At 54.5% G+C, this 22328-nt stretch overlaps 1 protein-coding gene across 2 annotated transcripts in view; it reads left to right on the top strand.

Annotated features, from left to right (window-relative positions):
* ism1 (isthmin 1) overlaps window positions 1-22328 on the top strand; it is a 105676-nt gene that overhangs the window by 50825 nt on the left and 32523 nt on the right. For both annotated transcript variants that reach the window (XM_085981657.1, XM_085981658.1), the window contains exon 2: window positions 3930-4181. In XM_085981657.1, the coding sequence (XP_085837783.1) occupies window positions 3930-4181 (252 nt within the window). The remainder of the gene's footprint in view (window positions 1-3929; window positions 4182-22328) is intronic.

Here is a 22328-nt window from a genome sequence, read left to right as displayed (position 1 = left end):
ACCTGTCTCATTTCTCTGGTTCTTTTAGAAATTAATTAGGAATGCAGATTTTGTCCAATCCTATTTTCCAGAAAGTGTTTGCAATGTGGCCCATTGATACATAGCACTCAGGGTAAAAGAAAATATTATCTTGGTAGCTTTACTATCCAGTCATGCATTCAAGTATTTGCCTGCTGCAGACGATAACATGGTAACCACGAGTATCACAGCACCAGCAAGCAATTCATCCCAGGATCGTGTAACTACAAGAAAAAGCTGAAAGCCTAGACGAATGGGCCTGTCTGTTAGTTAAGGGCTAGTATATCTTCCAAGGTCCCAATGGCTCAGTTTATATAGTCGCTGCCCAGTGGTTCAAGAAGGCGGCTCACCACCACCTTCTCGAGGGCAATTAGGGATGAGCAATAAATGCTGGCTTTGCCAGTGACGCCCACATCCCATGAATTAATTTAAAAAAAAGGGAACTGAACTTGTACCCATGAGGCAGGTTGCTGATGTGATCCACATTCTGTGTTGAGTAAGCTGGTTTCAGTTGCAGCAGACATTAGCCTCAGTACTCTTGGGCTAGGCAGGGAAGAATAAGAAAGGGTCCCTACTCTTCATCAAGTGACCCTTTCTGGAAATTGGGTAAGCTGTGGACATCAAGTGAGACAGATCAGGCTTGGCTAAAATATCTTTCTCCGTCGAATAACCTGCTGACATTCAATCACTAGGCTGATACTTGCATGAAGTAACAGATGGCAGTCCATGCCCGTATGGGGGTAATTTTAAGCTAACCCGCCCGGCGGTAATTGATGGGAACTGATCGGTCGGACGTTTTTACACCCATCTGATTTTACTTTTCATTGACTTCAGTAGAAGGTACAATGAAAAGTAAAATCGGGTAGGGTGTAAAAACGAGCAACCGATCCCATCTCATCGAAACATAGAAGATAGGAGCAGGAGTAGGCCCCTCGAGCCTGCTCCGCCATTCAATGCAATCATGGCTGATCATCCAAATTCAGTACCCTGTCCCTGCTTTCTCCCCAAATCCCTTGATCCCCTTAGCCTTAAGAAATATATCTAACTCCTTCTTGAATATATTTAATGAATTGGCCTCAACTGTCTTCTCTGGTAGAGAATTCCACAGGTTCACCACTCTCTGGGTGAAGAAATTCCTCCTCATCTCAGTCCTAAATGGCTTACCCCTTATCCTTAGACTGTGACCCCATGTTCTGGACTCCCCCGTCATCGGGAACAGCCTTCCTGCATCTAGTCTGTCTAGTCCTGTTAGAATTTTATACGTTTCAATGAGATCCCCTCTCATTCTTCTAAACTCTAGCGAATATAAGCCTAATCGAACCAATCTTTCTTCATACGTCATTCCTGCCATCCCAGGTATCAGTCTGGTGAATCTTCGCTGCACTCCCTCCATGGCAAGAACATCCTTCCTCAGATAAGGCGACCAAAACTGCACACAATACTCAAGGTGTGGTCTCACCAAGGCCCTGTACAACTGCAGCAAGACATCCTTGCTCCTGTACTTGAATCCTCTCGCTTTGAAGGCCAACATACCATTTGCCGCCTTAATCGCCTGCTGCACCTGCATGCTTACCTTCAGCGACTGGTGCACAAGGACACCCAGGTCTCGTTGCACTTCCCCTTTTCCCCATCTATTGCTGTTCAGATAATAATCTGCCTTCCTGTTTTTGCCACCAAAGTGGATAACCTCGCATTTATCCACATTATACTGCATCTGCCCAATCACCCAACCTGTCCAAATCGTACTGGAGTTTCTCTGCATCCTCCTCACAGCACACAGCTTTGTGTTGTCTGCAAACTTGGAGATATTACATCTCGTTCCCTCGTCTAGATCATTAATATATATTGTGAATAGCTGGGGTCCTAGCACCGATCCCTGCGGTACCCCACTATTCACTGCCTTCCACTTGGAAAAAGACCCGTTTATTCCAACTCTTTGCTTCCTGTCTGCCAACCAGTTTTCTATCCAAGTCAGTACCTTACCCCCAATCACATGTGCTTTAACTTTGCACGCTAGACTCTTATGCGGGACCTTATGGAAAGCCTTCTGAAAGTCCAAATACACCACATCCACTGGTTCTCCCTTATCTATTCTACCAGTTATATCCTCAAAAAATTCCAGTAGATTAGTCAAGCATGATTTGCCTTTTGTTGACTTTGTCCGATCCTGTCATTGTTTTCCAAGTGCTCTGCTATTACATCTTTTATAATGGACTCTAGCATTTTCCCCACTACTGATGTCAGGCTTACCGGTCTATAATTCCCCGTTTTTTCTCTACCACCTTTTTTAAATAGTGGGGTTACATTAGCTACCCTCCAATCCATGGGAACTGTTCCAGAGTCTGTAGAATTTTGGAAGATGACCAGCAAAATCTCATCCCATCAGGCTTCCACTGGGCAGGTTAAGTTAAAATGACCCCCGTGATGTACACGCAGGAGTCAGTGCCTTCAGAACAGAGGAGAGAAAATAGGGGGTGGGTATATCTATCTATCTCTCGCTCTATCTCTCACTTTCTCTCTCTATCTCTCTCACTTTCTCACTATCTCTCACTCACTTTCTATCTCTCACTATCTCTCACTTCTCTCACTTTCACTCACTATCTCTCTAGCTCTTTCACTATCTCTCATTTTGCCTCTCATCTTTCCATAGCACCCACTTCCTATAAAAGTCACACTTGCTTCCTGTCAGACTTTAGTGATCACAGTTCAGTGTATCCTCTGAACCAGTACTAGTGTGTATGTGTACATATATATTTTAATTCATTATTGTTAAAAACAATACGATACACTGATGTGTTCAGAATTCATTCTTTGCTTAGCAAGATGACATTTAATTCACTGTGATATTTAATCTAATAATATACAATGTATAATTTGTTTCCTGATATCTACTACTGTATAATACTATGTAGAGCCTGTCACATCCTGTTCCTTCAGCTCTTACGCCATTACGCCATTATCACCTGCAATAGCCTTTCACCAACATCAATATTATTAGCATTTCGCTTTTGTTGTGCTCACTTGCTGTTTGATGTTAAGTAGAGTTAAAAACAAATGTTTTTTTTTAAACTACACTGTACATCATAACAAATAACAAATCTCTGGCAGTAATTGAATCGTGACTTTCTGCTGATTTTCATAACCCACTTAAGCTTTGATCTGATGCTTTATGATATCATAAGAACTTTGCCTTGTTACTCCCTGCCAGCTGTCTATTAATAATGTACTCATTGAATGCTGACTCCGTGTAATTTTCGGTGTCTTTACCTATTTATTTTCTTCTCCTATAGCTCGCACTGCACCATATGCCTCCTGTGGATAGGAGACTAAGTGGCCAACCTGTTCCTAGGTTTCCACCAATGGCTCTGCTCAACCAGCTGCCAGAGATTGACAAGAGGCGGCAGTCAATGACTCTGCTACTTGTTGACTCGCCTGCCCGTGGGAAGGCACCTGATTTATGTGCACCACCCCCCCCCCCCCCCCCCACAATAACCCTCTACCCCCACCACAACAGCACAGCTGAGATTGGGATCTCTCTACTGTATAGGCCACATCACTGCCCAATTTCTTTACATTATCTAGTAAATAGAATCATAGAATAGTACAGCACAGAAGGAGGCCATTTGGCCCATCGAATCTCCGCCATCTCTTTCAAAGAGCAATCCAGTTAATCCCACTCCTCCGCTCTTTCCCATTAGCCATGCAATTTTTTTCTCCTTCAAGTATTTATCCAATTCCCCTTTGAAGGCTACTATTGAATCTGTATCCACCACCCTATCCGGGCAGTGCATTTTTTACATATTCTAAGAAGTGACAATACAGTACTTCAGAGTACTTGCCTTTCTGCTAACATGTCTTTCTGAATTTGTTTTACTCAATATGAATTGCCCTGATTTTTATTCAATTTGCAGAACAGTGTTAACATGGGAAAATCCTCGTCCTCCAATTCTGCTTGGACTGCTGACTCAGTGAGAGAGTCTGACGGGAAGGTCGATTCTTCTCGTTACCAGACTGAACGCAGAACTTTTCCAAAGCCCCAGACTCGGCAGGAGGATGCACATACACCCTTTCAGAGAGATGGTCCCAGAACATTCCTCTTAGATCTGGAGAACTTCCCTGACCTGTCCAAAGCGGATATCAATGGGCAAAATCCCAACATACAGGTACAGTACTAAATGCGTTGAGTCTTTTAATGCCAGTGCTAGAGCAGCAGCTTAATCTTTCGGCATCTAAAATAAGCACCAGTATTCGGTGTTGTGTTTCCCAAGGATGCACAGCAAGGGCTGTGGTCACCATTCACACGGAACGAAGACCTGCCAGCTGCTAATGAAATTAGTGCCTGAGCCCAAATGGAACTCATTTAATTTTATCTCTGAAAATCATCAGTCTTATTTTCTTTGTGGGGGGGGGAACAAGTGATCCATTGTTCATTGTTGTATTATTACTATTTTTGTTCAGGTTTTCTATTTAAATTCCAAAGTACTTGGGCTATATTTTCTCTTTCCAATCACCAATTTTAACAGAGAGAAAGGACAAGAATGGATAACACAGGACTGTCACCTTAAAGTCATCTTACTTTTCACTCAAGTTATTCAAAGAAAAAATATAGCCCCTTCGGGGATGAAATGCGGCGCTATTTATAGTGCGCTGGTTCATGTGCTGATGCTAAAATTCCTATGTGCAGTCTCATTTACAATTGCATCACTGGCAGCAAAGAATGGCAGAACATGTGAAATAAAGTGTTTTTCATCCTGTTTCAGAGTTTAATTTAACAAAGTGCTCAACCTGTTTAAAATAAACGAGTTCAATTAACAAGCATGCTGAAAAGTGTGCTAAAATAGCGCCGAACAGAAAATTGGCCAAATTTTTATTTTAAAATAAAATGTAAAAATAAGCTCGTGAGTGTTTGAAGTTTGCCGATTTGTCTGGTGAAATGCTATACTGGGCAAGCAATGGCAAATGGGCCAGCTTCGTATTTCTTAATTAAAAAGCTAACTGTGATGGCTTAGCAAGCATTCAGAGATTTAGGTTTATATTATATTTAGCTTATTTAAAGAATTAATAGGATTTAAATGATAAACAGTTGCTTCCACTCTACATAGTGGCCAGCCAAGCGCAGAATGCAGATGTTGCTGTAAGGGATCCAGTTGAATGCATGGCTGCACTTGATTAAGCTCATTCACTAGGTGGCCTTTTCAAGTCTTGCCCTGTCCACTAGCCTGCTATCATTTCACAATGCTGCTACTTGAATTTTACAACCACTGCACGCTACAGAAACTGATATAAAACTCACTAATGGCCAAATGCTCAAAGGCAAATCCTGGGAACTGTTAGTGAATATTCCCAAATAAGTATTTATCGTGGTAGCGATTGTGCAACACTGGTGATCTGTGAGCAGATGCCTATGTTTAGTGTCTCTTTTGTGCTTTAGAAGCTATGTTGCTTCACCTATCCTCTTTAAATAAAATAAAAAATTGCCAGTCTTCTAGGATATAAGCAGCTTGCAGTTGCTTATCAACTGCCAGCGATACAGAACACACAAATCTTTTAATCATCCCTTTCCTGCATCCTTCTATTCTGTGGCTCAAACAATCTGGGAGGGAAATTCTGCTTGGTCACTGGACGTGGGTGGGGTGGGGGGGGGTCCAATTTAATAAAATCATGGAATGATACAGCACAGAAGGAGGCCATTCAGCCCATCGTGCCAGTGCCGGCTCTTTGAAAGAGCTGTCCAATTAGTCCCACTGCCCTGCCCTTACCCCATAACCCTGCAAATCTTTCCCCTTCAAATATTTATCCAATTCTCTTTTGACAGTTACTATTGAATCTGCTTCCACCACCCTTTCAGACAGCGCATTCCAGATTGCATGTAACAACTTACTGCATAAAAAAAATGTTTCCTCATGTTGCCTCTGGTCCTTTTGCCAATCACCTTAAATCTGTGTCCACTGGTTACCGACCCGTTTGCCACTGGCAACAGTTTCTCCTTATTCATGATTTTGAACGCCTCTTATCAAATCTCCACTTAATCTTCTCTGCTCCAAAGAGAACTCCAGACAATTTCCAGATGCAGTCTCAAAATGGCAGCAGGTGACGACATAGTGTCAGCGTAAATCAGGCATTAGACTCCTTGAATACGCCAATCAGGGGCCTAATGCCTGTTTCAGGACCCCGATACCAAATTGGGCGCAGTTTGGACCACGTGTGCTCCGCTCCATCTCTTTGGGTCTACAACGCCCAGCCATCCTTAAAGGGACCGCTGGAGGCTGCCAAAAGGCAGGTAAGTTTTTCAGTTTTCATTTACCTTAATGTGGAGTCAGGAGGAACAGGAGTGCTCCTTTCCTGGCCTCACAGCAATACTGTGGGGCTGCTCCCTGCTCACCCTTGACCGCGCCCCCTCCTATTCGCTTCCACCTTCCCTGTGGACCAACTCCGTATCCGAGCTGGCCAAATTTTGGCAGGGCAGACCAACGAGCTGTGTCGGGTCCCAGTCTCAGCAGGAGACTGGTGGAATCTCCAAGAAAATAGAATAAATGGCTGTTCACACTAGTTCTTTGGGGTTTCCATTGGGCTCTCCTTGAAGTTATGGGCTGAGACCAGGAAAACCCCTAGCAGAATTTCAGGTCTACTGGCTCTGCAATTTTGCAGTGCGACATGAGTGTATCAGTTGTTCACTGTGTTGTCTGAAATTCCCCTCTCTACTATTTTAGTGGCAGCGTTAACCCCTTTAGAATAAATTCCTCAATATTTGACATCAGAAATTGTCCTGTGGATTATTGCTGCATCGTTAAATAGAAGGCTCCAGTTGGCTGAACGCCATAATAGTAACTGGCACGTCCTACACAGAAGGGATAAAATGCCTATAATCAGTTACATAGAATTATATAGAATATACAGCACAGAAACCGTGCTGGTGTTTATGCTCCACACGAGTCTCCTCCCATTCTATCTACCTCATCTCAGCCTTTCAGCATATCTTTCTATTCCCTTTTCTCTCATCTACTCATCTCGTTTCCTTTTGAAAGCATTTAATCTATTTGCCTCAATCCCTTCCTGTGGTTGCAAGTTCCACATTCTAACCACTCTCTGAGTAAAGAGATTTCTCCATATTTCCCTGTTGGATTTATTAGCAACTATCTTGTTTTTATGGCCCCTAGTTTTGGAATCTTGTTATAAATTAGCAGAATGAAAAGAGTAACTTAAAAAAAAATCCAGTCAACAGATATAGCTGAACAGAAATGTTTTTATCTTAGATATGGCTCCTTTAATTTGACCTGATGGGTAAGTGTATCATGCGGTGTAGTACCGAGCAATATGGATCAAATAACCAAGCAATGATTCTTTGTGTGTGAAAGGTAGCCAGTTGGGGGCACTATCCAGTGACTCTGCTGGAGATGCACATGTATGGATATCAGATGAGATCAGCAGTGGCCCCAGATTTGGCAGCATCCCGCATTAAATGAAGAGCAGATGAGTTCTCCCAGTGTCCTGGCCAATATTTATCCCTCAACATCACTAAAATACATTTATCTCATTGTTGTTTGTGGGAGCTTGCTGTGCGCAAATTGGCTACTGCGTTTCCTACATTACAACAGTGACTACACTCCAAAAGTAATTCATTGGCTGTAATATGTTTTCCTGAGGTTGTGAAAGGCGCTATTTAAATGCAAGTCTTTCTTTCTATATTCTCTGGAGTTTGGCAGAATGAGAGGTGATCTCATTGAAATGTATAAAATTCTTAGAGGGTTTGACAGGGTAGATGCTGAGAGGCTGTTCCCCCTGGCTGGAGAGTCTAGAACTAGGAGTCATAGTCTCAGGATAAGGGGTCAACTATTTAGGACTGAGATGGGGAGAAATGTATTTACTCAGAGGGTTGTGAAATTTTGGAATTCTCTACCCCAGAGGGCTGTGGATGTTCAGTCGATGAGTATATTCAAGACTGAGATCGATAGATTTTCAGACACTAAGGGAATCAAGGGATATGGGGATAGGGCGGGAAAGTGGAGTTGAGGTCGAAGATCAGCCATGATCTTATTGAATGGCGGAGCAGGCTCGAGGGCCAAATGGCCTCCTCCTGCTCCTATTTCTTATGTTTATGTTCTTATGTCGAATCACTAGTATACAGTTCCAGGGGCACCGCACTCAAGTAGCTAGTATTTGTGAACCTTTTGAAGTGGCGAAAAGAATATCTCAGATTAACTGCGGCTGAATATTGACAAAGAGTATGAATGTTCCCTTAGCCAGCTCAACTCCATTGAGGACTATTCAAAGATTTCTGTGCATACCTCTGGTGCTGAGCCTCGTCACTGGGAGTGCGCATTCAAAAAATCCGCCCTACTGTGTTTACCAACTCATTGGTGATTCTGCTGTAGGAAGTGTAAACTGTAAAGTGATGGCTAAAAGAATTAAATTATAAGGACAGGTTGCATAGACTGGGCTTGCATTCCCTTGAGTATAGTAGATTAAGGGGGTGATCTAATTGAAGTGTTTAAGATGATTAAAGGGGTTGATAAGGTAGATAGAGAGAAACTATTTCCTCTGGCGGGTGAATCCAGAACAAGGGGGCATAGCCTTAAAATTAGAGCTAGGCCGTTCAGGGGTGAAGTCAGGAAGCGCTTCTTCACACAAAGGGTAGTGGAAATCTGGAAAACTTTCCCCAAAAAGCTGTTGAGGCTGGGGTGTCAATTGAATATTACAAAACTGAGATTTTTGTTAGGCAAAGGGTATTAAGGGTAATGGAACCAAAGCGAGTAGATGGAGTTAAGATATAGATCAGCCGTGATCTAATTGAATGGCGGAACAGGCTCGATGGGCTGAAATTTTGTATCATTTGCAGCCAATCCGGCCAATTACCGCCTCATCAGTCTACTCCCAATCATCAGCGAAGTGATGGAAGGTGTCGTTGACAGTGCTATCAAGCGGCACTTACTCACCAATAACCTGCTCACCGATGCTCAGTTTGGGTTCCACTAGGCTCCAGACTTCACTACAGCCTTGCTTGAAACATGGACAAAAGAGCTGAATTCCAGAGGTGAAGTGAGAGTGACTGCCCTTGACATCAAGGCAGCATTTGACCGAATGTGGCATCAAGGAGCCCTAGAAAATTGAAGTCAATGGGAATCGGGGAAAACTCCACTGGCTGGAGTCATACCGATCACAAAGGAAGATGGTTGTGGTGGTTTGAGGCCAATCATCTCAGCCCCAGGACATCGCTGCAGGAGTTCCTCAGGGCAGTGTCCTAGGCCCAACCATCTTCAGCTGCTTCAACAATGACCTTTCCTCCATCATAAGGTCAGAAATGGGGATGTTCGCTGATGACTGCACAGTGTTCAGTTCTATTCGCAACTCCTCAGATAATGAAGCCGTCCATGCCCGCATGCAGAAAGACCTGGACAACATTCAGGCTTGGGCTGATAAGTGGCAATTCACGCACACAAGTGCCAGGCAATGACCATCTCCAACAAGAGAGAATCTAACCACCGCCCTTTGACATTGAATGGCATTACCATCGTCAAATCCCCCACCATCAACATCCTAGGGGTCACCATTGACCATAAATTTAATTGGACCAGCCACATAAATACTGGCAACAAGAGCAGGTTAGAGGCTAGGTATTCTGTGGTGAGTGTCTCAACTCCTGACTCCCCAAAGCCTTTCTACCACCTACAAGGCACAAGTAAGGAGTGTGATGGAATACTCTCCAGTTGCCTGGATGTGTGCAGCTCCAACAACACTCAACACTAGCCAGGACAAAGCAGCCTGTTTGATTGGCACCCCACTGACCACCTTAAACATTCACTCCCTCCACCACCGGCACACCGTGGCTGCAGTGTGTACCATCTACAAGGTGCACTGCAGCAACTCGCCACGGCTTCTTCGGCAGCACCTCCCAAACCCGTGACCTCTTCCACCTAGAAGGATAAAGGATGCAGGTGCTTGGGAACACCACCACCTCCAAGTTCCCCTCCAAGTCACACACCATCCCGACTTGGATATATATCGCTGTTCCTTCATCGTCGCTGGGTCAAAATCCTGGAACTCCCTCCCTAACAGCACTGTGGGAGTACCTTCACCACACAGACTGCAGCGATTCAAGAAGGCGGCTCACCACCTTCTCGAGGACAATTAGGGAAGGGCAATAAATGCTGGCCTTCCCAGCAACGCCCACACCCTGAGAATTCATTTAAAAAATACCAAAAACAACCCTTCCATAATGGAATATCCACTGGAGGAGGATGAACCAAAAGAATCCAGTGCCAATTTAATAGCAAAGTAGTCTGATATCTTATGTTATTTGAGCCTCACTGAATCGCCTTTAGTTTATATATCTTGGAGGGGGGGAAAAATCTAGTTCCTGGCTGAATCTTGTTTAAAGTGTTTAACGAGGAAGTGTCAGCATCAGCATTCTTCTTCATAAGTCCGATATGCACAAAGATTATAATTAGCTTTGACATGCTTTTGTTTATTGCTAAAATTTTTACGTTTGCTAGCAGATCTCCTATAATATTGCGCTCAGTGAGTCCGAGGTTAAGTTGTTCCAAGGGTGGGTGGGGGAGGGGCGTGCATTCCGATGAAAGGAATTGAAGAGCTGTGTTCAGAGACTGTGAAGCAAGTGTTTTTTGATTGGTTCATGAAAGACGGAAAGATAGATAGTGTTTTCCTTACTTCAAGACTTCAAGTGAATAAATAAACATTGCATAGTTACATACTTGAACCTATGCATGTAACAGTCTTAAGAAGCGCAGCTCTGGGGAGCAGTGCAGGTCAGGGGGCGGAGGAGGGGGGTCGGGGGACAGTGCAGGTCAGGGGGGGAGCGGTGCGGGTCAGGGGGGACAGTGCAGGTCGGGGGGGAGCGGTGCGGGTCAGGGGGGGACAGTGCAGGTCGGTGAGGGAGCAGTGCAGGTCAGGGGGGGAGCGGTGCGGGTCAGGGGGGACAGTGCAGGCCGGGGGGGAGCGGTGCGGGTCAGGGGGGGACAGTGCAGGTCGGTGAGGGAGCAGTGCAGGTCAGGGGGGGAGCAGTGCTGGTCGGGGGGGAGCAGTGCCGGTCGGGGGGGAGCAGTGCTGGTCGGGGGGGGGAGCAGTGCAGGTCGGGGGGGGAGCAGTGCAGGTCGGGGAGGGAGCAGTGCAGGTCGGGGGGGGAGCAGTGCAGGTCGGGGGGGGAGCAGTGCAGGTCGGGGGGGGAGCAGTGCAGGTCGGGGGGGGTGCAGTGCAGGTCGGGGGGGGAGCAGTGCAGGTCGGTGGGGGAGCAGTGCAGGTCGGGGGGGGAGCAGTGCAGGTCGGGGGGGGAGCAGTGCAGGTCGGGGGGGGAGCAGTGCAGGTCGGTGGGGGAGCAGTGCTGGTCGGGGGGGGAGCAGTGCTGGTCGGGGGGGAGCAGTGCAGGTCGGGGGGGAGCAGTGCAGGTCGGGGGGAGCAGTGCAGGTCGGGGGGGGAGCAGTGCAGGTCGGGGGGGGAGCAGTGCAGGTCGGGGGGGAGCAGTGCAGGTCGGGGGGGGAGCAGTGCAGGTCGGGGGGGAGCAGTGCAGGTCGGGGGGGAGCAGTGCAGGTCGGGGGGGAGCAGTGCAGGTCGGGGGGGGAGCAGTGCTGGTCGGGGGGGGAGCAGTGCTGGTCGGGGGGGGAGCAGTGCAGGTCGGGGAGGGAGCAGTGCAGGTCGGGGGGGAGCAGTGCAGGTCGGGGGGGGGAGCAGTGCTGGTCGGGGGGAGCAGTGCAGGTCGGGGGGGGAGCAGTGCAGGTCGGGGGGGGGAGCAGTGCTGGTCGGGGGGGAGCAGTGCTGGTCGGGGGGGAGCAGTGCTGGTCGGGGGGGGAGCAGTGCAGGTCGGGGGGGGAGCAGTGCTGGTCGGGGGGGGAGCAGTGCAGGTCGGGGGGGGGAACAGTGCAGGTCGGGGGGGGAGCAGTGCTGGTCGGTGGGGGAACAGTGGAGGTCGGGGGGGGAGCAGTGCTGGTCGGGGAGGGAGCAGTGCTGGTCGGTGGGGGAACAGTGCAGGTCGGTGGGGGAACAGTGCAGGTCGGGGGGGAGCAGTGCTGGTCGGGGGGGAGCAGTGCAGGTCGGGGGGAGCAGTGCTGGTCGGTGGGGGAACAGTGCAGGTCGGGGGGGGAGCAGTGCTGGTCGGGGGGGAGCAGTGCAGGTCGGGGGGGGAGCAGTGCTGGTCGGGCAGGAGCAGTGCTGGTCGGGGGGGAGCAGTGCTGGTCGGGGGGGGAGCAGTGCAGGTCGGGGGGAGAGCAGTGCTGGTCGGGCAGCAGCAGTGCTGGTCGGGGGGGAGCAGTGCTGGTCGGGGGGGGAGCAGTGCAGGTCGGGGGGAGCAGTGCAGGTCGGGAGGGAGCAGTGCAGGTCGGGGGGGATCAGTGCAGGTCGGGGGGAGCAGTGCTGGTCGGTGGGGGAGCAGTGCAGGTCGGGGGGGGAGCAGTGCAGGTCGGGGGGGAGCAGTGCAGGTCGGGGGGGGAGCAGTGCAGGTCGGGGGGGAGCAGTGCTGGTCGGGGGGAGCAGTGCAGGTCGGGGGGGAACAGTGCAGGTCGGGGGGGGGAACAGTGCTGGTCGGGGGGGGAGCAGTGCTGGTCGGGGGGGGAGCAGTGCAGGTCGGGGGGGAGCAGTGCTGGTCGGGGGGGGAGCAGTGCTGGTCGGGGGGGAGCAGTGCAGGTCGGGGGGGAACAGTGCAGGTCGGGGGGGGGAACAGTGCTGGTCGGGGGGGGAGCAGTGCTGGTCGGGGGGGGAGCAGTGCAGGTCGGGGGGGGAGCAGTGCTGGTCGGGGGGGAGCAGTGCAGGTCGGGGGGGAGCAGTGCAGGTCGGGGGGGAGCAGTGCTGGTCGGGGGGGGAGCAGTGCTGGTCGGGGGGGAGCAGTGCAGGTCGGGGGGGAGCAGTGCAGGTCGGGGGGGGAACAGTGCTGGTCGGGGGGGGGAGCAGTGCAGGTCGGGGGGGGAGCAGTGCAGGTCGGGGGGGGAGCAGTGCTGGTCGGGGGGGGAGCAGTGCTGGTCGGTGGGGGAACAGTGCTGGTCGGGGAGGAGCAGTGCTGGTCGGGGGGGAGCAGTGCTGGTCGGGGGGGGAGCAGTGCAGGTCGGGGGGAGCAGTGCAGGTCGGGGGGGAGCAGTGCTGGTCGGGGGGGGAGCAGTGCAGGTCGGGGGGGAGCAGTGCAGGTCGGGGGGGAGCAGTGCTGGTCGGGGGGGGAGCAGTGCAGGTCGGGGGGGAGCAGTGCAGGTCGGGGGGGAGCAGTGCAGGTCGGGGGGGGAGCAGTGCAGGTCGGGGGGGGAGCAGTGCAGGTCGGGGGGGGGAGCAGTGCTGGTCGGTGGGGGAACAGTGCTGGTCGGGGGGGAGCAGTGCAGGTCGGGGGGGAGCAGTGCAGGTCGGGGGGGGAACAGTGCTGGTCGGGGGGGGGAGCAGTGCAGGTCGGGGGCGGGGAGCAGTGCTGGTCGGTGGGGGAGCAGTGCAGGTCGGGGGGGGAGCAGTGCTGGTCGGGGGGGAGCAGTGCTGGTCGGGGGGGGAGCAGTGCTGGTCGGGGGGGAGCAGTGCAGGTCGGGGAGGGAGCAGTGCAGGTCGGGGGGGGGAGCAGTGCAGGTCGGGGGGGGAACAGTGCTGGTCGGGGGGGGAGCAGTGCAGGTCGGGGGGGGAGCAGTGCAGGTCGGGGGGGGGAACAGTGCTGGTCGGGGGGGGAGCAGTGCAGGTCGGGGGGGAAGCAGTGCAGGTCGGGGGGGGAGCAGTGCTGGTCGGGGGGGGAGCAGTGCTGGTCGGGGGGGGAGCAGTGCAGGTCGGGGGGGGAACAGTGCAGGTCGGGGGGGGAGCAGTGCTGGTCGGGGGGGGAGCAGTGCAGGTCGGGGGGAGCAGTGCAGGTCGGGGGGGAGCAGTGCAGGTCGGGGGGGGAGCAGTGCAGGTCGGGGGGGAGCAGTGCAGGTCGGGGGGAGCAGTGCAGGTCGGGGGGGGAGCAGTGCAGGTCGGGGGGGAGCAGTGCAGGTCGGGGGGTGCAGTGCAGGTCGGGGAGGAGCAGTGCTGGTCGGGGGGGAGCAGTGCTGGTCGGGGGGGGAGCAGTGCAGGTCGGGGGGAGCAGTGCAGGTCGGGGGGGAGCAGTGCTGGTCGGGGGGGGAGCAGTGCAGGTCGGGGGGGAGCAGTGCAGGTCGGGGGGGGAGCAGTGCAGGTCGGGGGGGGAGCAGTGCAGGTCGGGGGGGGAGCAGTGCTGGTCGGGGGGGAGCAGTGCTGGTCGGGGGGGGAGCAGTGCAGGTCGGGGGGGAGCAGTGCAGGTCGGGGGGGAGCAGTGCAGGTCGGGGGGGAGCAGTGCAGGTCGGGGGGGGAGCAGTGCAGGTCGGGGGGGGGAGCAGTGCAGGTCGCGGGGGAGCAGTGCAGGTCGGGGGGGAGCAGTGCAGGTCGGGGGGGGAGCAGTGCAGTTCGGGGGGGGAGCAGTGCTGGTCGGGGGGGGAGCAGTGCAGGTCGGGGGGGAGCAGTGCAGGTCGGGGGGGAGCAGTGCAGGTCGGGGGGGAACAGTGCTGGTCGGGGGGGGGAGCAGTGCAGGTCGGGGGGGGGAGCAGTGCAGGTCGGAGGGGGGAGCAGTGCAGGTCGGGGGGGGAACAGTGCTGGTCGGGGGGGAGCAGTGCTGGTCGGGGGGGGAGCAGTGCAGGTCGGGGGGGGGAGCAGTGCAGGTCGTGGGGGGAGCAGTGCAGGTCGGGGGGGGAGCAGTGCAGGTCGGGGAGGGAGCAGTGCAGGTCGGGGGGGGAGCAGTGCTGGTCGGGGGGGGAGCAGTGCAGGTCGGGGGGGAGCAGTGCAGGTCGGGGGGGAGCAGTGCAGGTCGGGGGGGAGCAGTGCAGGTCGGGGGGGGAGCAGTGCAGGTCGGGGGGGGAGCAGTGCAGTGCAGGTCGCGGGGGAGCAGTGCAGGTCGGGGGGGAGCAGTGCAGGTCGGGGGGGGAGCAGTGCAGTTCGGGGGGGGAGCAGTGCTGGTCGGGGGGGGAGCAGTGCAGGTCGGGGGGGAGCAGTGCGGGTCGGGGGGGAGCAGTGCGGGTCGGGGGGGAGCAGTGCGGGTCGGGAGGGGGAGCAGTGCGGGTCGGGGGGCGAGCAGTGCGGGTCGGGGGGGAGCAGTGCAGGTCGGGGGGGAGCAGTGCAGGTCGGGGGGGAGCAGTGCTGGTCGGGGGGGAGCAGTGCAGGTCGGGGGGGAGCAGTGCAGGTCGGGGGGGGAACAGTGCTGGTCGGGGGGGGGAGCAGTGCAGGTCGGGGGGGGGAGCAGTGCAGGTCGGGGGGGGAACAGTGCTGGTCGGGGGGGAGCAGTGCTGGTCGGGGGGGGAACAGTGCAGGTCGGGGGGGGAGCAGTGCAGGTCGGGGGGGGAGCAGTGCAGGTCGTGGGGGGAGCAGTGCAGGTCGGGGGGGAACAGTGCAGGTCGGGGGCGGAGCAGTGCAGGTCGGGGGGGAACAGTGCAGGTCGGGGGGGAGCAGTGCTGGTCGGGGGGGGAGCAGTGCAGGTCGGGGGGGGAGCAGTGCAGGTCGGGGGGGGAACAGTGCTGGTCGGGGGGGAGCAGTGCAGGTCGGGGGGGGAGCAGTGCAGGTCGGGGGGGGAACAGTGCTGGTCGGGGGGGAGCAGTGCTGGTCGGGCGGAGCAGTGCTGGTCGGGGGGGGAGCAGTGCTGGTCGGGGGGGGAGCAGTGCTGGTCGGGGGGGGAGCAGTGCTGGTCGGGGGGGGAGCAGTGCTGGTCGGGGGGGGAGCAGTGCAGGTCGGGGGGGGAGCAGTGCAGGTCGGGGGGGGAACAGTGCTGGTCGGGGGGGGAGCAGTGCAGGTCGGGGGGGGAACAGTGCTGGTCGGGGGGGGAGCAGTGCTGGTCGGGGGGAGCAGTGCTGGTCGGGGGGGGAGCAGTGCTGGTCGGGGGGAGCAGTGCTGGTCGGGGGGAGCAGTGCAGGTCGGGGGGGGAGCAGTGCTGGTCGGGGGGGGAGCAGTGCTGGTCGGGGGGGGAGCAGTGCAGGTCGGGGGGGGAGCAGTGCAGGTCGGGGGGGGAGCAGTGCAGGTCGGGGGGGAGCAGTGCAGGTCGGGGGGGAGCAGTGCAGGTCGGGGGGGAGCAGTGCAGGTCGGGTGGGGAGCAGTGCAGGTCGGGGGGGGAACAGTGCTGGTCGGGGGGCAGCAGTGCAGGTCGGGGGGAGCAGTGCAGGTCGGGGGGGAGCAGTGCAGGTCGGGGGGGGAGCAGTGCAGGTCGGGGGGGGAGCAGTGCAGGTCGGGGAGGGAGCAGTGCAGGTCGGGGGGGAGCAGTGCTGGTCGGGGGGGGAGCAGTGCAGGTCGGGGGGGAGCAGTGCCGGTCGGTGGTGGAACAGTGCTGGTCGGGGGGGAGCAGTGCAGGTCGGGGAGGGAGCAGTGCAGGTCGGGGGGGGAGCAGTGCAGGTCGGGGGGGGAGCAGTGCAGGTCGGGGAGGGAGCAGTGCAGGTCGGGGGGGGAGCAGTGCAGGTCGGGGGGGAGCAGTGCAGGTCGGGGGGGGAGCAGTGCTGATCGGGGGGGGAGCAGTGCAGGTCGGGGGGGGAACAGTGCAGGTCGGGGGGGGAGCAGTGCTGGTCGGGGGGGGAGCAGTGCTGGTCGGGGGGGGAGCAGTGCAGGTCGGGGGGGGGAGCAGTGCAGGTCGGGGGGGAGCAGTGCAGGTCGGGGAGGAGCAGTGCAGGTCGGGGAGGAGCAGTGCAGGTCGGGGGGGGAGCAGTGCAGGTCGGGGGGGAGCAGTGCAGGTCGGGGGGGAACAATGCTGGTCGGGGGGGGAGCAGTGCAGGTCGGGGGGGAGCAGTGCAGGTCGGGGAGGAGCAGTGCAGGTCGGGGGGGAGCAGTGCAGGTCGGGGGGAGCAGTGCAGGTCGGGGGGGGAGCAGTGCAGGTCGGGGAGGAGCAGTGCAGGTCGGGGGGGGGAGCAGTGCAGGTCGGGGGGGAGCAGTGCAGGTCGGGGGGGAGCAGTGCAGGTCGGGGGGGGAGCAGTGCAGGTCGGCGGGGAGCAGTGCAGGTCGGGGGGGAGCAGTGCAGGTCGGGGAGGAGCAGTGCAGGTCGGGGAGGAGCAGTGCAGGTCGGGGGGGGAGCAGTGCAGGTCGGGGGGGAGCAGTGCAGGTCAGGGGGGGGGAGCAGTGCTGGTCGGGGGGGGGAGCAGTGCAGGTCGGGGGGGGGAGCAGTGCTGGTCGGGGGGGTAGCAGTGCAGGTCGGGGGGGGAACAGTGCAGGTCGGGGGGGAGCAGTGCAGGTCGGGGGGGGGAGCAGTGCAGGTCGGGGGGGGAACAGTGCTGGTCGGGGGGGGAGCAGTGCAGGTCGGGGGGGGAGCAGTGCAGGTCGGGGGGGGAACAGTGCTGGTCGGGGGGGGAGCAGTGCTGGTCGGGGGGGGAGCAGTGCAGGTCGGGGGGAGCAGTGCAGGTCGGGGGGGAGCAGTGCAGGTCGGGGGGTGCAGTGCAGGTCGGGGGGGGAACAGTGCTGGTCGGGGGGGAGCAGTGCACGTCGGGGGGGAGCAGTGCACGTCGGGGGGGGCACAGTGCAGGTCGGGGGGGGAGCAGTGCAGGTCGGGGAGGAGCAGTGCAGGTCGGGGGGGAGCAGTGCAGGTCGGGGGGGAGCAGTGCTGGTCGGGGGGGGAGCAGTGCAGGTCGGGGGGGGAGCAGTGCAGGTCGGGGGGGGAGCAGTGCAGGTCGCGGGGGGAACAGTGCTGGTCGGGGGGGGAGCAGTGCAGGTCGGCGGGGGAGCAGTGCAGGTCGGCGGGGGAACAGTGCTGATCGGGGGGGGAGCAGTGCTGGTCGGGGGGGAGCAGTGCAGGTCGGGGGGAGCAGTGCAGGTCGGGGTGGAGCAGTGCAGGTCGGGGGGGAGCAGTGCAGGTCGGGGGGGGAGCAGTGCAGGTCGGGGGGGGGAGCAGTGCAGGTCGGGGGGGAGCAGTGCTGGTCGGGGGGGGAGCAGTGCAGGTCGGGGGGGAGCAGTGCAGGTCGGGGGGGGGAGCAGTGCAGGTCGGGGGGGAGCAGTGCAGGTCAGGGGGGGAGCAGTGCAGGTCGGGGGGGGAGCAGTGCAGGTCGGGAGGGGAGCAGTGCAGGTCGGGGGGGAGCAGTGCAGGTCGGGGGGGAGCAGTGCAGGTCGGGGGGGGAGCAGTGCAGGTTGGGGGGGAGCAGTGCAGGTCGGGGGGGAGCAGTGCAGGTCGGGGGGGAGCAGTGCAGGTCGGGGGGGGAGCAGTGCTGGTCGGGGGGAGCAGTGCAGGTCGGGGGGGAGCAGTGCAGGTCGGGGGGGAGCAGTGCAGGTCGGGGGGGGAGCAGTGCAGGTCGGGGGGGGAGCAGTGCAGGTCGGGGGGGAGCAGTGCAGGTCGGGGGGGAGCAGTGCAGTTCGGGGGGGAGCAGTGCTGGTCGGGGGGAGCAGTGCTGGTCGGCGGGGGGGAGCAGTGCTGGTCGGGGGGAGCAGTGCAGCTTGGGATCACATGGCTGTGTAATTTTTTTTCTGCAGTAGAATGATGCAGAGGATAGGGCCAAAGTGACCATGTGTTCAATTGCTAATCATGTCTATTTGCGAGCATGCAGGGGTGCCCAGTGCTCATGACCCCTAAACCTGGGTCTGTACATTGGAGTAAATACAAAGCAGAGTGGTATTTCTGATTGAATGAGGAGAGTGACAGGGTGAGAGGGAGGAATCTGTCTCTGAAACAGTAAATAAGCCCATGTTTAAAAAAAATTATTTCAAGGGATGTGGTCGTCGCTGGCAAAGCCAGCATTTATTGCCCATCCCTAATTACCCTTGAGAAGGTGGTGGTGAGCTGCTTTCTTGAACCACTGCAGTCTGTGTGGTGAAGGTACTCCCACAGTGCTGTTAGGAAAGGAGTTCCAGGATTTTGACCCAGCGACGATGAAGGATCGGCGATATATTTCCAAGTCAGGATGATGTGTGACTTGGAGGGGAATTTGGAGGTGATGGTGTTCCCAAGTACCTGCATTCCTTGTCCTTCTAGGTGGTAGAAGTCATGGGTTTGGGAGGTGTTGTCGAAGAAGCTTTGGCGAGTTGCTGCAGTGCATCTTGTCGATTGCTTCAATGAATATAAATTGCATAAATATTCTACTGATATATATATATATATATCACATATATTGCTTCTCTTGTCAAAATTACTTCACAAAATTCAAAGTCCAAGCTTTACATTATTATTATTTTAATCCAAAACAAAACACATTTATATGTACACATCATCCTGACTTGGAAATATATCGCCATTCCTTCATCGTCGCTGGGTCAAAATCCTGGAACTCCCTCCCTAACAGCACTGTGGGAGTACCCTCGCCACACGGACTGCAGCGGTTCAAGAAGGCGGCTCACCACCACCTTCTCGAGGGCAATTAGGGATGGACAATAAATGCTGGCCTTGTCAGTGACGCCCACATCCCAGGAACGAATAAAAAAAACTTACAAAGCCCCAATCATAGTTTCCCAGCTTTGTGTTGCTAATACGTTTCCATCATTGGACAGGGAAGGAGCAAAACTTATCAAAAGCGAGTTTTGGCATACTCTGTAAATTGGCCAGCACAGAAGCCGGGAGCTGTGTCTGCCACCTTGTTTAGTCTCAGTAGCTGGCAGTGCCATGCAATGTTCCCTTTTTTTGGGGGTGCGCAGCCCCTTTACAGTTTTGAGCATGCGCAAAACTTTACATTGAACAAGCCGGTCCCGGGCTGCACTTGATCAGCAGTGAGGGGCGTGGCCACGCTCCTTATAGGGAGCGTTGGTGCTATGTCCAGGAAGCCAAGATCTTATTGGAAGTGCAGAAAGAAAGACTTGCATGATACCTTTTGCTATCTCAGGACGCCCCAAAGCACTTTACAGCCAATGAAGTACTTTTGAAGTGTAGTCACTGTTGTAATATAGGAAACGCTGCAGCCAATTTGCACATAGCAAGCTTCCCACAAACAGCAATGTGATAATGACCAGATAATCTATTTTAGTGATGTTGATTGAGGGATAAAAATTGGCCAGCACACTGCGGATAACTCCCCTGATCTTCTTCGAAATAGTGCCACGAGATCTTTTACGTCCACCTGAGAAAGCAGACAGGGACTCGGTTTAACGTCTCATCTAGAAGGCGGCACCTCTGACAGTGCAGCACTCCCTCTGTGTACCGTTTTGGGCTCCGTTCCTAGGGAAGGATATACTTGCCTTAGAGGAGGTACATCGAAGGTTCACTAGATTGATTCCTGGGATGAGGGTTGTTCTATGAGGAGAGACCGAGTGGGATGGGCCTATACTTTCTGGAGTTTAGAAGAATGAGAGATGATCTCATTGAAACATACAAGATTCTGAAAGGGCTTGACAGGGTAGATGATGAGAGGCTGTTTCCTCTGGCTGGAGAGTCTAGAACTAGGGGGCATAGTCTCAGGATAAGGGGTCGGCCATTTAGGATTGAGATGAGGAGAAATTTCTTACTCAGAGAGTTGTAAATCTTTGGAATTCTCTATCCCAGAGGGCTGTGGACCCTCAGTCGTTGAATATATTCAAGGCTGAGATAGATAGATTTTTGGACTCTAGGGGAATCAAGGGATATTGAGATCATGTGGGGAAAGTTGGGTTGAGGTCGAAGATCAGCCATGATCTTATTGAATGGTGGAGCAGGCTACTCCTGCTCCTAATTCTTATGTTGTAATCTACTGCACTGGAGTGTCAGCCTTGATTTTTGTGCTCAAGTCTCTGGAGTGGGACATGTAGTCACAACCTACTGACTCAGGTGAGAGTGCTACCAAATGCAGGCCTTGGCAAAGGTACTAAAGCTGCTGATCATGCCATGCTGATCAGCATTTCCAGCCATTTTTAGCAACCATCGTGTTAATGAGCTGAATGATTGATTGTAACTGAGGGTAGTTTGTTAACTTTATTGAGTACGACAACATGGGTAATTTTCTTGACAGTTGTTAACTTAGTCTTCTCGGTTTTGAAGATGACACCGTTCTACCTAAATCCACCTGCAATGGTCTTTCAGGTGTGGAGTTTATTAGTATGTAAGAGAATTGTATCATCAGCAAAGGCAACCATTGAAATCTATCAGATCATTGACAAATTGGATTGGAGCATGGGGCAAGCATGCTTCCTGAGTGACCCACTGTGTTGTTGTCACAAGGAAAGGATTATCCATGTTTCATGACCTAATGTTTGTGTCTTGTGTACAAGTAAAGCATCCAGTACAAGCATTTACCAATGTGAGAAGTCACACAACACCAGGTTATAGTCCAACAGCTTTATTTGAAATCACAAGCTTTCGGAGCACTGCTCCTTCATCTGGTGAAGTGAAGAGATGCATATAGGCACAGCATATATAGTCAGAGAACACCGCCAGATGATTACAGGTAATCTTTCTAACTGCCCTTTATCCCACCTCGGCAGAGAGATAATCACAGCAATCAAAGGTGTGGATGGTGTCCAAACAGGTCGGTCAGGAAAACATTACATCAAAGAACAATGAGGTGGGGTCACGAGGGGTCAAATGTTGCAGATGCTGGGGTCTGTATGAAAAACAAAAAATAAACAAAGAAATTTTTTTTTTTTTAAATATATTTTGCTGGAAATCACAGCAGGTCCGGTTGCATCTGTGCAGAGAGAACAAGCGAACGATGACTCGAGTCTGGATGACTCTATGTCAGGTGGGGTTACAAGTAGCGTGACATGAACCCAAGATCCTGGTTGAGGCCGTCCTCATGAGTGCGGAATTTGGCTATCAGTTTCTGCTCGACGATTTTGCGTTGTCGTGTGTCTCAAAGGCCGCCTTGGAGAATGCTTACCCGAAGATCGGAGGCTGAATGTCCTTGACTGCTGAAGTGTTCCCCGACTGGGAGGGAACACTCCTGCCTGGCGATTGTTGTGCGGTGTCCGTTCATCCGTTGTCGCAGTGTCTGCATGGTCTCGCCGATGTACCATGCTCCGGGGCATCCTTTCCTGCAATGTATGAGGTAGACAATGTTGGCCGAGTCACATGAGTATGTACCATGTACCTGGTGGGTGGTGTCCTCATGTGTGATGATGGTATCTGTGTTGATGATCTGGCATGTCTTGCAGAGGTTGCCGTGGCAGGGTTGTGTGGTGTCGTGGTCGCTGTTCTCCTGAAAGCTAGGTAATTTGCTGCGAACGATGGTCTGTTTGAGGTTAGGCGGCTGTTTGAAGGCGAGTAGTGGTGGCGTGGGGATGGCCTTAGCGAGGTGTTCGTCGTCATCGATGACATGTTGAAGGCTGCGAAGAACATGGCGTAGTTTCTCCACTCCGGGGAAGTACTGGACGACGAAGGGTACTCTGTTGGTTGTGTCCCGTGTTTGTCTTCTGAGGAGGTCTATGCGATTTTTCGCTGTGGCCCGTCAGAACTGTCGATCGACGAGTCGAGCATCATATCCCGTTCTTACAAGGGCGTCTTT

This window comes from Somniosus microcephalus, chromosome 3, assembly GCF_052327205.1.
Source record: "Somniosus microcephalus isolate GS21.2 chromosome 3, FLI_Smic_1.0, whole genome shotgun sequence".
Lineage (NCBI taxonomy): Eukaryota > Metazoa > Chordata > Chondrichthyes > Squaliformes > Somniosidae > Somniosus > Somniosus microcephalus.
This window is presented reverse-complemented; position numbering and strand designations above follow the sequence as displayed.